The sequence below is a fragment of the Tamandua tetradactyla genome, chromosome 6 (assembly GCF_023851605.1).
Source record: "Tamandua tetradactyla isolate mTamTet1 chromosome 6, mTamTet1.pri, whole genome shotgun sequence".
Classification (NCBI taxonomy): Eukaryota; Metazoa; Chordata; class Mammalia; order Pilosa; family Myrmecophagidae; genus Tamandua; species Tamandua tetradactyla.
In genome coordinates, this window is record NC_135332.1 from 63,293,860 (window position 1) to 63,310,503 (window position 16,644).

General features: G+C 38.6%; 1 protein-coding gene across 3 annotated transcripts in view; it reads right to left on the reverse strand.

The window, feature by feature from the left end:
* STX8 (syntaxin 8) overlaps window positions 1–16,644 on the reverse strand; it is a 302,127-nt gene that overhangs the window by 197,771 nt on the left and 87,712 nt on the right. For all 3 annotated transcript variants that reach the window (XR_013177896.1, XM_077165960.1, XM_077165961.1), the window contains exon 6: window positions 8,453–8,545. Coding sequence is in view for 2 of the 3 variants with exons in the window: in XM_077165960.1 (XP_077022075.1) it covers window positions 8,453–8,545 (93 nt within the window). In the remaining variant the exon portion in view is untranslated. The remainder of the gene's footprint in view (window positions 1–8,452; window positions 8,546–16,644) is intronic.

Below are 16,644 nucleotides of genomic sequence, written 5' to 3' on the forward strand. Positions count from 1 at the left end.
CCATACGCTAAAAAACTTTCACTTTTAGAGGCACATTCTCTGAGAATAATGAAAAGTAGCCAGCTCAGCTAAAGGTCTTCCATAACCTAGCTAGCCTTCATATACTTTAGATGAAATTGCGAAGAGCTAAAATTTTTCTCCAGTCACATTCACCTTCTTTCTTAATCCTTCTCTTCTGAAGAGCACATGACCTTCCCAGGGATCAAGAATTTCTATTCTTTCACAGATCCTCCAGTCACAGAGAAAAGTAATACAATAAATTATATTCAGTGTACAAAAAAGCCCTAACACAGCTAGCCTAATTGCTCATCCTTAGAAAGCCCTGCTTGCAACGTTATGTGGAGTTAGCCTAGAGTATTTTGTTATAGCAACCTTGGCAAACTAAGACAACCAGCTTCTACAGTTCAGGGGAGTTTCCGTCTTATGGGTGGTAATCTCTTCATCATAAATGCCTAACAACATTTTCTGATCACAACTGGCAAATTCATAGTAAACACCTTTTTGTTCACCCAGTTAGTTATAATGATCCTGATTTTTGGAAAAATACCTAAAGCACAAATTTCTGAAGATTTATTCCCTCATTAATTTAACAAATATCTATCAATTGCTATCTGCCATGTGAAACTGGAGATACAATAGTGAGTAAAATGGAGTGACAGCCCTCAGGTTGCTTACACGGCAGGGGAGAATGTAGACAAATTAATGTCACTGAAAACACTGCCTGATGAATGCTAAGTCTAGGGAAATAGAGGGCCCTTGGGGAACATGTAGGAGGGGAAGATTTCCTAGTGGAAATGATGTTTCAACCTCAGCTGCAACTTGAAGAATGAGTCAGTGTTAGTCAAGGGAAGATGGGTGTGTGTGTGTGTGTGTGTGTTCATGGGGCGAGGGCGTGGGTGTGCAGCAGAAAAGGAAGGACAGGAACTGGTAGGAAGCCGGGGTATTTAGGGCAATAAGAACAGCTTAGGCCAAGTTTCAAAGGCCAAGTCCAGCAAATGGTGCACTGACCAGCTGGAAGTGGGTCAGTACGGCTAGAGTGTGTAATTCTAGTGACAAGGCACACAATAACCACATCATTGTGAAAAAGTATGGTTACTATCATGAAAGTAATGGGGGAGCCACTCAAAACTAACAATGTGATCAGGTCTTATATTCTAAAAGAATACCCTGATTCAAGGTAGAAAAAGGCTGAGGAGGAGAGATGACATGAGCCAAGACTCATGCAGCAGTTGTAGTAATCCAGGCAAAATACGACAGTGGCCCAGGCTAGGGTGGTGATGATGAAAAGAAATGGACAAATTCTAATCATCTTTAGGAGGGAAAACTGACAGGATGTGGTAATGCACCAAAGTCAAGTGAAGAAGGAATAAGTGGGTAGATGCAGGAAGCATTCATGGTTATAGGAAACAGATGGATTGGCTTATACTACATATATACATAAACCAACTCTAGTTCATAAATTAAAAATTAATCCCAGGCTCTGGGATCTGTCCTATAACTACTTTTCGAAGAATGCTTTGGAAACTACTGCTTTTTTCTTTCCCTCCTTTGTATATATATGCGTGTTATTATACAATAAAAAAAGTTAAAAAAAAATAACCTCAGGAATAACTCTTAAATTAAAGATTAAAAAGTACATGTGTGTTCTTCCTGAAATCAAAAAGTAAAACAAGAAGTTAAAGAGCTATAACAACTCAGAGAAAAGATAAGAGACTTAGAGAATTGATCCAGGAGGTCTAACATCTGAACAGCAAGAGCTGAGGAATAAAAAGTGGGGAAGAATAGAAGGAAGGAAACGACAAGAAAATTCCCCCAAATGGATTGTCTAGATTGTAAGGGACCCCAAGCTTTTAACACAAAAATATACCTACATCAAGGCATGAGATGATGAAATTTCCAAAAACCAGGGATAAAATAAAAATTTGAAAAGGGAATGGGCCACGTTGGTCCAGTGGCAGAGTTCTCATCTGCTATGCCAGGGACCTGGGTTCATTTCCTGGTGCCTGGCCATGTAATAAAAAAAAAAAAATAATCTGAAAAGGCTCCAGAGAGGGTAAAGATAGCTCACATATAAAGGATCAAGAATCATAATGATAAAAGGGTCTAGAAAAAATGACAACCCAATAGCAATGGGTATACCCTGCATTGAGCTTTTGGTTTCTAAATACCATTCTTTGGAAAAAGAACCTTGAAAAAAATAGCTAATTCTAGGGCTAGGAAAAGGGGAAAGGTGACATTGTAACATTTTGTTCTTCCAGAAAGCAAGGAAGTGCTCAAAGATTGATAAACACCAAAACGACTGGCCAAATTTGGTATAATTTGAGCATCAAAAAGAATAACAAGGACTGGCACACACTAGAGAGAGATCTGTTAAACAGCCTGTTCTTGGTGCTATTCTATTTCAGCCATCAGAACCAACTGTCTACGGTTCTTCTTGGTGCTGGCCTTAAGGTTTGACCAATGTCAAATTCAATTCTCAGAAACATCTACTTTATTTATTCATTTCAATTCCATTCATTTCTTTGTTTTAGTATCCTTTTAAAAGGCCTTATTTTCTTCTTTTTTTTAGGGGGTGCATGGTCCGGGAATCGAACCTGGGTCCCCCACACGGAAGGCAGCTTTCTATCACTGAACCACCTGTGCACCCCAGGCCTTATTTTCTTGAGCACAAACTTTAAAGAACTTTTCAGTATACTAGTACCACCAGTTTTCATTAGGGAATAGCATGTAGGTAGCCAAATGTGCACCTGCCAATCCACAGAGCTCACCTTGAGCTGAAGAGCACTAAGCTTTGTGGTCTATGGGGTGGTCTCACTGGCTCAGCTATCCACCTTTTCTTCCTACCACCCCCCAACTCCACCAGCTACCAACCTCCACATACCACAAACATTTATGTCTTCCACCACTGTGATTTTCCACTCCGTGCTAATCATCTTGGTCATCAGGCTTGGTCACTGGGACATATGAACAGGGTTAATCACATTGGTGTTGGTCAGACCTTTTTATATTCTATATGAGAAGACTGGAAACTGAGTCCCAAAACTAATGTGGTACCCCTCTCAAGTGTTCCAGGCCCCTCATTAGACATTTGGATCAGAACACAAATTCAGATGGGGCTTCAACCCTGTTCTGAACACCTATACATATAATGGCCCTCTTTGGCTTTAACAAAAGGAAGAAAGGCTTATTATAGTTGTGGCAGGGATATAATTTTTTATCCTGAGAGAGTCTCTCAGCTCCTGAGAAGAAATGGCTGACTCTGCCCTATTTCTGAGCAGCAAATGTGCACATTAGAAAACCACCATCATGACTGGGATCTTGCTGGGAGGCCACCGCAGAGAAGCCCAGCTTATTTTGGCAGCTCATAGAAAAATACCTCATATTTGTCTATGTACACATGTATCCATCTGGGTCTGGAATGGAGATGAGGAATGGGGAGGCATGAGGAAGAAGCGAAAGGAAGATGGTAAAATACTTGATTAAGAAGAAAGGATCTCTGCATCTATGCCAGTATACTGTATGTATGTCCCTATGAATGTTCTTCTGTACAAAATGAGATTTCTATCTGCAGTGTGAGGACGAGAGAGATATACAGGCAACATAAAAGTATAGCTCTAAATATATTCTCCCAGGTTATTCAACTAGAGTACTGGTTCACAAACTTGGTGGCACATTGAAATCACCTTGGAAGATTTTTAAAATATTAATGTCTGGGCCCCACCCTTGGAGTTTCTGATTTTATTGGTGTAAGGTACTGCAGTAGGAAGAACAAGGCTACCCGCCCACCCCCACCAAAGATGTCCATATTGTAATCCTTGTGAACATGATGGGTTACATGGCAAAGGCGAATTAAAGTTGTATATGGAATTAAGGTTGCTGATCAGATGACCTTAAAGTAGGGAGATTATTCAGGATGATATAATTGGGCCTCATGCAATCACAACGGTATTTAAAAGTGGGAGAGAGAGGGTGGTGCTACAGTGGTTCAGCAGGCAGAAATCTTGCCTTCCATGCCGGAGACCCAAGTTCGATTCCTGGTGCCAGCCCATGCAAAAAGAAAAAAAAAAGTGGGAGAGAGAAGTTAGAGACTGGAGTGATACAATGTGAGAAGGACTCAACATCCTGTTGCTGGCTTTAAAGGATACAAAAAAATTACCAGGAGCCAAGGACTGTAGCCAACCTCTAGAAAGTAGAAAAGGCAAGGAAACAGTTTCTCCCCTAGAACTTCCAGAAAGGAACACAACCCTGTAGACTCCCTGATTTTAGTCCACTGAGATCCATGTCAGACTTCCGACCTATAGGACTGTAAGATAATAAACTTGCATTGTTTTAAGCCACTAAATTGGGGTGATTTCTTTCAGCAGCCCAAGAAAATTAACCTAGGTACAGCCTGGGCTTTGGAATTTTTAAAAACTCCCCAGGTGATTTTAACATGCAGCAATGGAGGCAAACTGTTCAATCAGAAGAAGGGCAAGACAAGGACGTTATGCTGGAATCACACTGATGATTTGATCTGGGAAGTCAGTGAATGGTTCCCCCAAATTACGTACCATCATTTCTTAATCATCTAACTATAGAATTACTTTACAGTGGTGTATCTAAACAAGTCAGAGGATGGGCATGTGTCACAAGTTTGGTGGCAAGGTTCCTTTCTAGTCTGCCCCACTGAATATGCAAAGCTCCCTTGCGATAAAGATCAATTACACACCAAACAAGCAGATTTTCTCTACAGCTTATTTTCTTGTCAATATTGTCTTTCAGGGAAGGAATGACCAAAAACCGAACTATATGCGAACATACAAATTAGCGCCTTCATATTGGCATAGTCAAGGATAAAAGATTAAACTGCCCTTCTCCCTGAGTGCAAATATTAAAACCCACTATCAGGATTGTAAAGATAGAGGGTTTCTTGGTTTGCTTCAGTAATCTGCTTATTTATGAAAAATAAATGAAATAGTACTGCGGGAACAAATTAACTCTCTTCCTAGGGATCAAAAAAAGAAGTGCTTGTTTTATAATTTCAATAAGTGCAGCCTTCCCCTTCTGGGTGGGTATTCATCCATTCTCATGGCTTTACTTCACACATATAAGATAATGACAATTTTTCTAGAAAGCCATTCTATCAAGAGCCTCCATGAGTGCTAGTCACCAAAAGCTAAACCTTTTATTTTTCTCTCTTTATTTTGTCTTCCTTAAAGAAGCACTAGTATAGTAGAAAAAGCAGTCAAATTAGAATCACAAGATCTGAGTTTGAGCTTCAGTTCTGCCACTTAAAAGTGATACAACATTAGGCAAGTGCTTCAGCCTCTCTCAGCTTTGTCTCCAACAAATGGGGATAACATTCCTTTCATGAAGCTGTTGTACAGATTAAATGAAATGATACACAAGTACATGCCAGGCACATAGTAGGGGCTTTCACTAAAACTCAACTCTCCTGTGGTTTCACACATCACCATGTGTGAGGCTCCCCGCCAACTATTCTCTTTTGGTCCTATCCTCTCACTGAGCTCCGGTACCATATGTCCAACTGTCCACTGGAGAGTTCCACTTGTATCTCCTACTGGCGCCTATAATTAGATGTATCCAAAACATACTTATAATCCCTCTCATAAACCAGTAGCTCCTTTCCATTTCCCTGACATTGTCCATGCCAGTCAAAGAGCTGTCAGCCTCTGCATCCATCCTTTCTCCTCCATTAGAGCTCCTACAACTCTCCTACCAGCTCTCCTTGCCTTATACCACATACCTTCAGGGTCTGACTCAAAGCTCCATCTCACTCAATCTAAACTGCTTGTGGTCTGTAAATTAACCTTCCTCCAACCAGATTTGTCACATCCAGCCCTGAACAAAAATCTTTAAACATTCTCTCCCTCTGCCTGCTCAGCACAGCCGGCATTCATGATTGATGAAAAGCAAAATCCACTGGGTGTATAGATGTTATGAAATCCACACAGCCTCAGTGTACACACATCAGGGCACATAAAGCACTAAGTAATTTCATATAAATACCACATTTAAAAAAAAAAAAGCTCTCAGTATAAACAAAAAGGAAAAGTTCTGTGGAAAGCGTAAAGCATTCCAACAAAAGGTTTTAATGCAGACTTTTTCTTTTTGCACCCATGCTGTTGATCACTAAATGTATTACTCTAGTTTGCCAGCTGCTGGAATGCAATATACCAGAAACACAATGGCTTTTAAAAAGGGGAATTTAATAAGTTGCTAATGAACAGTTCTAAGGCTGAGAAAATGTCCCAATTAAAACAAGTCTATAGAAATGTCCAATCTAAGGCATCCAGGGAAAGATATCTTGGTTCAAGAAGGCCGATGAAGTTCAGGGTTTCTCTCTCAAGTGGAAGGGCACATGGCGAACACAGAGTTTCTCTCTCATCTGGAAGGGCACATGACAAACACAGCATCATCTGCTAGCTTCATCTCCTGGCTTCCTGTTTCATGAAGCTCCCCGGGGGGCGTTTTCCTTCTTCATCTCCAAAAGTCACTGGCTGGTGGACTCTGCTACTTGTGGCTATGTTGCTCTGCTTTGCTCTCTCTGAATCTCCTCATTCTCCAAAATGTTTCCTCTTTTATAGGACTCCAGAAACTTATCTTCAAATAGGTGGAGACATGTCATCACCTAATTCACTTTAACAACCACTCCTGATGAAATCACATCTCCAGGGAGATGATCTAATTGCGGTTTCAAACATACAGTATTGAATAGGGATTATTCTACCTTTATGAAATGGGATTTTGATTAAAACATGGCTTTTCGAGGGGACATACATCCTTTCAAACTAGCACAGTAATCATCTGATAACGATTCTGAATAAATGTGTTTTTTTTAATGTGTAAAATTAGTCTCCTCTGAAGCCATCTTGATAAATTTCCACAACTGTATGCAGTTAGAACTCCTATAGGGTGATGCCAGGTTCCATTCAAAATTCACTTACAAACTTAGAAGACAGCTTGTGGGCAGAGAACCTTTTGTCTTCAGAAACCTTGGTGTAGCTGAACTGAGAGTTACTGGTTTGTGACCTGGAGATCATTATTAAAAAGGGACACCCACTTTCCCCTACGTGGGACATGACATCCAGGGTGAAAAAGTCTACCTGGCGACATGGGAGATGACTCCCAGCAATGAATCCAGACCTGGCACTGTGGGACCAAAAATTATACCCTGACCAAAATGGGGAAAGGAAGGGTAATTAATAAAGTATCAGCAGCAGAGAGAGTTCAAATAGAGTCGAGAGGCTACTCTGGAGGTTGCTCTCATGTAAGCTTCAGGTAGACCTTGCTACCTATCATAACCTGCCAACCCCCAACCAGGACCATTACAGCCAATCCTAAAGAATACCTATGGCAATATATAAGATTCCACAAAGGTTCCAGGCACTAGAGCAACTTTCCAGAAACCTACAATCTCCAGATGGGTCCCTGGTCCAGGTAAATCCTGAAACCTAGCACAGTCTCTCCAGAACATCAGATAGTTTCACCTCCCTACCCCATTTAAGTGTCAGATGCTTCCAATATCAAAAATTTAGAATTGCCATAGTCCAAACAAACTCAAAGAGAGGTATGAAAAGATCAAGGTGATGAGGGAACTATACATAGAAGACAGGACTCAACAAATGAATATGAATGTTGAATCATTAAATCGGTATCTCTTTTAGTCTCCAGCATTTTAGAGCAGCTAGAAGTAAAATTCTAAAATTGTGAAACTGTAAACCAAGTCAAAGTCCAAAATATGTTCTACTACTAATTGTGGTACTATGCTTTGAAATTCATAGCTTTTTTGTATATATGTTATTGTTCACAAAAAAAGAAGGAAAAAAAGTCAATTATGATGATAAAAAAGTATTTAAGTCCTCTAGCCTCCTATATTCTGGAGCAGCTAGAAGGAAAAATATGAGAGGATCGTATGGTAGCCCATGACAAACTCTGGGATCTATCCTGTAACCACTTTTTGAAAGTTGCTTTGAAAACTATTGCTTTTTTATTTCTTTGTTTTGTATATATGTTACACTATACAATAAAAAATGTTTAAAAAAAAAAGGGACACCCAAGCAAAGTGACAGAATCTTATTTGGTTATAAAAATGATTGTTAGCACAACCTATGCAATACATCTAAATTGAATAATTGTACCAGTTAAAATTATAGATGGGAAATAGAGTTTCTGTATCATCCATTATCATGTGTAATCAATGAACATGTTGATATCCTCTTGGGAAAAAAAGCATATGAGAACTGGAAATTTTTTATCAAATCTCTTTATGTAGCACTTAATAACTACAATATAAACCTGTTGCAGATCACCCTTAGTTGCATTAAACTATAATAATCCACTGATGTTAAACCACTTTAACAGATATAATATTAAAATCACTCAACAAATATTCATGCCTTTAGTATTTATATTAAATGGCAAATTCTGTTAATATCAGATTTGTTCTTACCATTTTGTTCATCCAATTCATTTCCAATTTCCTGACCCATTTGTTTTTGGCGACTTATAATGGAGGAAAGGGCATCCAAGCCTGCATCCTGTTCTGAAAGAAAAAGAAAACCAACTAACTAGAAAATCAAAGGAAAACAATTTCAAGTCCAGAAATATAGGCTCACAGGTAATGAGTCGTGATAAAAGTAACACTGAAATCAGTTAGGAAAATACAGATAAAACAGTTAACGTTACTGGAACAAAATAAAGAAAAAACATTAAATATCTACCCTCTTTCTTACCTTATCCTAAAATTATTTCCAAGTGAATTAAATATTTAATATTAAATATTAAAAGTGAAATGTTCTGACTATGCATTTAAACTTTATATTAAACTTTATGATATTAAAAATTTTTTTAAATTTTAATATCCGAATTTTAAAAGTAGGCAAAGTGTACAGACAGGAAATTCTGGCAGTGCCCACCTTTTAAACTATTAATTCTATTTCTAGAACTAAATGGTAAGAAAACATTGAAACACTATGCAATGATACACTATTGTGATATATACACACACAAAGATATTTTCTGAAATATTATTTAATCTGCTGGTTATTGGTTTATTGCCTCTCAGCACCAACCAAATTCGCCTTTGTTGACTGCTCTGTGCAAATGGGTCTGGACCCCTCAAATATGTTTTCCTTTACCAGCCTTGTCAGTAGGGGGCACTGGAGAGACACCGCAGGAAGAGAGGGTTTTTGCTTCCCAGTTCGGCTGCTGTCAGCCCCTGCAGCGCTGGTGGCTTTTCCAATGTCCCGCTCCTGCAGAGCAGAGGCTCCCCAGTGGCTGGTGACGTCTCCCAGCACACTCCCTCCTTGGGCAGTTTTGTAGCAGAATGCCTCCAGTTAGACATCTTGTGAAAGGTTCTCCCAGCACCACAAAGTCGAGTCTTGCAGCAAGTTCTGCTGTCATGGCTCCAGACAACTTCTCTGCAGTCCAGGGAAGCACAGCTGGAAGGGGCTCTCCCTTAGAGGCTCTCTACCAGGGCCCTAGAGTTAGTGGTTACTCCTTACCTGCTGTTTCTACATTCTTTAGAATTCTTTTTACTTCTTACTAACTAAATACTCATTATTCTAATCCCCTGCTAAAGTCAACAATCCTCCTTATTAAATTTTCCCGATTCAAATTTCTCACTCCTGATTGGACCCAGACTGATATGCTTATAACAGTGAAAATTTGGAAACTAACTAAAATGTTCAAACTCAGGGATTTGTTTAAAAACTTCTATATCCACATACTGGGGAAACACTATACAGCCATTAAAAATGAGGTTTGCAGATGTATATTTTGACATGGAAAGAAGTTCATAATATGTCAATAAGTGAAAAAGAAGACACAAAACTATGAATAACAAAATGGCACTTTTTATTTTAAGAATGAAAATATATCCCTTTCTCAATTTGTGAACAATTAAAAGAGAAAAGAATTCAAGTTATTCAAGTGTCTTTCTTTCAAATATATATATATATTTTTTAATCCAGGCAGCCTCAGTGATCTCTTCGTAAGAACCTTTTTCTTGGCTTTCAGGTGCACTGGGAAGAACACTGAGGCTGAGTCGAATGATTCTTTTTACCTGGCTATATGCCAGATGAAGGTAACATTATGCCAGTGGCTGCTGCATTTGTTTATAGGGTTCTTTAAATGATTGTGTCACATAAAGGCACTGCTACAAAAGCAGAAATCACAAAGGTCTTACCCAAGACCACATTCACATTCACTTATATTTTCTTCCTAGACTTTTTACAGAATTAAACCATTACACTTAACTCTTTAATTCATCTGGAATTTATTTAAACTAATGGTGTGGGATAAGGACTCCTCCATGAACTTTTTTGACACTGTACTTTTTTAACCATACAAACAGCCTGCTGTCTGTAGGGATCATTTCAAGGGACCATTTTATAGCAAAATCACTTTATAATGAGGTCCTTTTTTGTCATTAGCAACAACCTCTTGGATGGCCTCCAAGGTAAATCTATCATTGACCTAGCTGCTGCTATAGGATGGCTGATGTTCTAGTGAAACTCCAAATATGCTATTACTGTGGGATCAACCGTTAATGTGAATTCAAAGGTAAAGCCATTTAAAAAGAGGAAAGGCAATTCCTCTATGGTTTTCAATTAGGAAGAGAGTCATTAATGTCCTGAAGTTGCTTTATCTGGTAGAGGCACAAATTATGAATGAAAAATTCCTAAATCTGACCCTACTCTCTCAAATTTGACTTATTATCTGACTTATCTAAAGTTCATCTCTTTAATGCAAAATAAAAAGAGGTTAAAAATTCTTCTCTACTCAATTTCTAGAAGGCCTTAGCACATCCTCACCATGTTCACATTTTTATAGTAAATTCCCATTACATAATCCAGTGACTCTGTGGTATAAAGAAAAACTTGCTTGGTTTTTGTTCCCAGTTCCAGGGGAGGCAACCTGTGGTAGGAGTGTCTTTTTGTTCTTTGTGGTGGGCCCAGGATAGTTACAGGGTGGATCCAGTCACACCTTAGTCTAAGGGGGGTGAACTGGCCACACCAGAAAGACCAACAAGATGGTCAGGGAGTGGGGGCTTCGAGCCACATCACATCAGCCCACATCAACCCACATCAGCCCACTTTCCGCATCTTGGAAGGGAGAGGGATGGTGCACTGAGTTCACATGTGCCATCGATTCTATCAATCACAACTACATAACAAGAGCATCTATGATTCAGAAAATATATCTTTGTGTCGGGGCGACACATTCCAATTCTAAGTGGAGAAAACCTGGAAGCTTGTGTTGGAGACCCTCCCAGATCTTGGCTTATGAGTCTTCTTTTGGCTTCTTCGTATTTGTATTTTTCACTATAATAAAACTATCATTAAGTATAGCACTTCCAGCAAGTTGTTAGGCATTTTAGCAAATTACTGAACCTGAAAAGGTGGTGGGAACCCCTACATTTTGAGCCAACTCGTCAGAAGTGCAGATGGCCTGGACCCCTGAACTTTTGACTGGTACCTGAAGAACAATTTTGTAGAGGATTGCCCTTAACCCATGGTGTCTGGCCTAATTCGGGGTAGAGTCAGAATTGAACTGAATTATATCAGTATTTGCAGGTGTGTCAGAGGCTGCTATAATTGGCTGACTGAACTTGGGACAACCCTTTACAGAAACAAAAGGTCCAGATAACCAAAAACCTGTGTACGTGATGATACTCAAATCAAAGACCTGAGGCTCTTCAACTTCTAAAGCCGCATTTCTAGGGGAAAGGGGCAGAGCCATCTTTGAGATGCTCCAGTGTAAACCACCTGATGGAAAAGAGCAAGTGATATTCCTCAGTCACGTCAGGGAAGAAGATAAATTAAGACTGAATCACTGTCCTGAGATGTCATCAATGTAGCCAAAGAAAAGCTAAATTATGTTTCATCTGATTTTTGATGTAGGTATATATGTTTTTGTATTCTAATTCTAATTGGTAACCTATAAATGGTAATGTTTAACTATCTGGCAAATTAAAAGGGGAACAATCGATTCTCCAAACAGTCTGGATAAATAAGGTTTAACTCTCTAATCAGTTATCTTTGCAAATATGTTGACTTCTAAAATATGTTCTGGAAGAACAGAAACATTATCTTCTAATACTTAATGTCTCCACAGTATCTATTTAAAGGGTTATCTACACGAGAAATGGTCAATAAGTATTATTTACTTACTGGACACCAAAGTGGGAAAAAACACTGCCTGGACATTTCTGATCCTAAGAAATATTTATTATAAAGCCAAAGGAAACCAAATGGAGGTAACCAGAAAGAATAAATCTGGTTTGCGGTACATGAAAATTAGCTTCCTATACATCTCCACGAACTCAATTTTCTTAGACATCAGATTAAATGAGAGGCAAAGTAAAACACTACATGCCTACCTGCTAAAAAAACGAACTGACCCGCATTTGTAAAAAGTTCTTCTTTTACCTGTGTTTTATGCAATGATGACTTTTCAGAAGTATGCTGTAAATAACATGTTTCCAAATACTTTAACCACTTTAAGGAAGTATATTTAAAATTTTTAATTAAAAATTTTAGTATTAGTGGAAAACCTATAATACATGAGAAAATGGTAGAAATATTAAACTACTTTAGGCATAAAATATCTGTAAGCATGAAATATTGCCGTGATCTAACTGAGGTTTCACCAAAGATGGTTCTGAATTGCACCTTTCAGCTAGCGTACTGGATAATTATGTAGCTGGACCCCTGGAAGTGGGAGGTGAGAATAGTCACCATAATCAAGTTGAGAGTCATATTAAAGAATTAAGTTTTATTTAATACAATAGAAAATCATTTACCCTAAGTGTCCAGATTAACGGTTTTGCCTGAAATTGGGTATTTTTAATTCCTAAAGAACACAATGAACAAAGTAAAATGCCGCTACATGCAAAAATAAACACAACCCAAACCCTGCAACTAGAATGTCATAATGACAGCTCATTACTATAATCTGTACCAACCTATCACACAACCCAAGTCACTGACCTTCAAGTAGGTGATATGCAACAGGTCACACTCTATAATCATTCTCCAATTTACAATGATGTCATTTAAAAAATGGATGATCATCAACAGTAACAAATGTGTCACACCAACGCTATGGGTTAACAATGGGGGGAGGGGGATCAAAGGAGAAGGAGGAGTTATAATAGAGAAGACAGGATTTAACAAAAGAGGATTTGGTAAATCATATTGATTTAATGAATCATACTGATATTTCTTTCAATCTTCAATGTCTTGGAGCAGCTAGAAGGAAAAACTTAAAATTGTGGAACTACAACCCATACCAAACTCTGAAATCTGTTCTATAATTAATTTTCTCAGTGTTTTGAAATTTATTGCTTTTTTGTACTTATGTTATTTTTCACAATTAAAAAAATGGGGGTGGGGGATAAGAGGTATGGGAGGATTGTTTCTTTTATATTTTTATTTCTTTTCTGGAGTAATGAAAATGTTCTAAAATTGGTCATGGTGATGAACGCACAACTATGTGATGATACTGTTAGCCACTGATTGTATACTTCAGATGGTTTGTATGGTGTGTGAATATATATCATTTAAATTGCATTATAGGGGGGAAAAAAGAAAGGGTGATTACTGTGACAGGCAGACTAATGGCCACGAGCACTGCACTCTGTCCTGCCCCCCAGATGTTCCCATCATAATCCCAGAACTTGTGAATACGTTAGTTTACCTGGTAAAAGGAGACCCTGCAGATGTGATTTAGATTAAGGGCCTTGAGATGGGGAGATTACTCTGGATTATAAGAGTGGAAGCCTAATCATGAGTCCCTAGAAGTAGAGACCCTTTTCTGGCTGTGGGCAGAGGGAGAGATGCCACAAGGGTGAAAGGGTCAAAGAGACACAATATTGCTGGCTCTGAGGATGGAGGATGCAGCCAAGGAATGTGGGCAGCTTCAAGAAGCTGGAAAAGGCAAGGAAGAAAATTCTGGAAGGGAACCTCCAGAAGGAACACAGCCCTGCCAACACCTTGATTTTAGCCCAGTGAGACCCGTGTTGGACTTCCAAACTTACAAAACTAGAAGAAAATAACTTGTGTTGTTTTAAGTCACTCAGTTTGCAATAATTTGTTATAGCAACGACAGAAAACAAATACAGCCATTTTTAAAAAAATCCCTTTGGAACAATTAGGTATTTGGATACTTCCTATATTTAGACATATAGATAAATTAAATGTCATGTAATTGTGGGTGGCTATCTGGTGACTGTAGATTAAAAATAAAGCGACAGGCCAAAACAGCAACCTAAGCTAACCAAGATAGTGGCATAAGACACTCCAGCGTGCTGTTCCTCTCCAGAATCTGGGAACACCTAGCAAAAACTGGCAGAGCCAACGTCCTCAAAACTCCAACCATGCTGTCATGTGAATCAGAATCTCATTTCTATTTATGGCTGAATAACATTCCATTGCATGTATATACCACATTTTGCTTATTCATTCACATGGATGCACAATGAAGACATCATGCTGGGTGAAATAAACCAGACCCAGAAAGGACAACTACAGTATGATTTCATTGATATGAAATAATAAGAATAAACAAATTTCATAAAGTCAGAAGCTAGAATACAGGTTACCAGGGGCCAGGGAAGGGGTAGAAAATTGGGAGTTAATATTTAATGGTACAGAGTTTCTATTTGGGGTGATAGCAAAGTTTTAGTAATGGATGTTGGTGATGGTAGCACCACACTGTCCATGTAAACAACAGTGCTAAATTATATATTTGAATGTAGTTAAAAGGGGGAATTTTAGATTGCATATATATTACTAGAATAAAATTTAAAAACAAAAACACAGGACTATATAACATAAACAGTGTACTCTAGTATAAATGATGGACTATAGTTAATAGAACTATTATAAAAATGTTCTTTCACAAATTGTGACAAATGTACCATATTAATGCAAGGTGTTAATAACAGGGTGGTATATGGGAACTCTGTATTTCATGCATGATTTTTCTGTAAATCTATAACTTCCCCCCCAAAAAAATAAAACATCAACAATGTAGGAATATACAGAGTATACAACCCAAACAGTGAATCCTAATGTAAACTATGGATTATAGTTATTAGTGCAAGTATAATAATATGCTTTCATCTATTGTAACAAAGTTACCACAGTAACACAAAGCAATAGTAATAGGGAAAACTGCATGTGCGAGGGAGGTATATGGGAACTCTGTATTTTCTGTATGATTTTTCGGTAAATCTACTTCTCAATTAAAATTTTTAAAAGCACATGAGAAAAAATCAAAGGGACAATCATCATGATGTACTCTTGCCAAAAATAACAGACATGATTGTGATTCTGATCAAGCCACTAAATCTAACTACCACTTTACAGAAAATATCTGGGACAGAAAACATGTTAAAGAACATATGGGGAGAAAGAAAATGCCCTGGGAGAAGCAAGAACAACCTACAGGAACTGAGAGAGCCATTTTGAAACCAGGGCCCAGGAGAGAACAACCAGCAGACTTCATGTGTCTTCTCATGTAACAAAGGAATCCCCGATGCCATGAGCCATTCCTCAAAGAAGGAACTGTCAACTAAGGTCACTCTTCACTCAGTTTTTTTTTTTTTTTTTTTTTTTGTATGCTGTGCAGTGGGGGTCACATTTCATTCTTTTATAAATATGTGAATGTCCCTGTTTGTTGAATTTTGGTTTTTTGTTTTTGGAGTGCATGGTCCAGGAATCAAACCTGGATCTCCTGCATGGCAGGTGAGAATTCTACCACTGAACTACCCAGGCATGCCTTCACCCAGTGTTCTTTTTTTTTTTTTTTTTTTTTGCATGGGCAGGCACTGGGAATCAAACCTGGGTCTGCGGCATGATAGACAAGAATTCTACCACTGAGCCACCATCACACTGCCATTTCACCCAGTTTTAATGGCCTCCCCTATTAATCTGGACTGGACAGTACATATTCCATGTGGAGAGGAAACATCTGGGGAGACAAGTGAGATATTTTAGGTGTTCACTTCTTTGTGCCTCCTTATTGCTTCTACACTTGCAAAATCTAATACTAGGGAGGAAGCAGAGTCTATCTATTATGGCGCAAACACAAGATGGTGTGTATAGACCATCTCCCTGCATCAAGACATGCCAGTCATGTCCATGAGTAAAACTAGCCTTGCTTTGTCTTCTCCGTGGTCCACTGACTCCCAGCTTCTTGCTCACTATGGCTTCCTCTACTATGTTCATTTTCATTTGCTTATAAGGATATCAGTCTATTGGATGAAAGCCCACCTCATTCAGTTTGGGCACACTTTAATTACACCTTTAAAGGTCCTTGTGCAGGTCTGAATCTGTTATGTAATGAAAAGATTATGCTCTTTTAACCCATTCTTGTGGTACAAACCCATTATGGGTGGAACCTTTTGATTAGGTTCTTTCCATGGAGAGGTGACCCACCCAATTCAAGGTGGGTCTTAGTCCTTTTACTGGAGTTCTCAAGAGGAGAATAAAAGACAGAAAACAGAGAGACAGAGCAGAGAGATTAAACCAAGTGAAGGATGCAGAGAGAGAAACACCCTAGAGACACCAAGAGAAGACCGTAAGACACAAAGAGCTGAGAGTTGTCCCTGGAGGAGCAAGCAAAGACTCATAG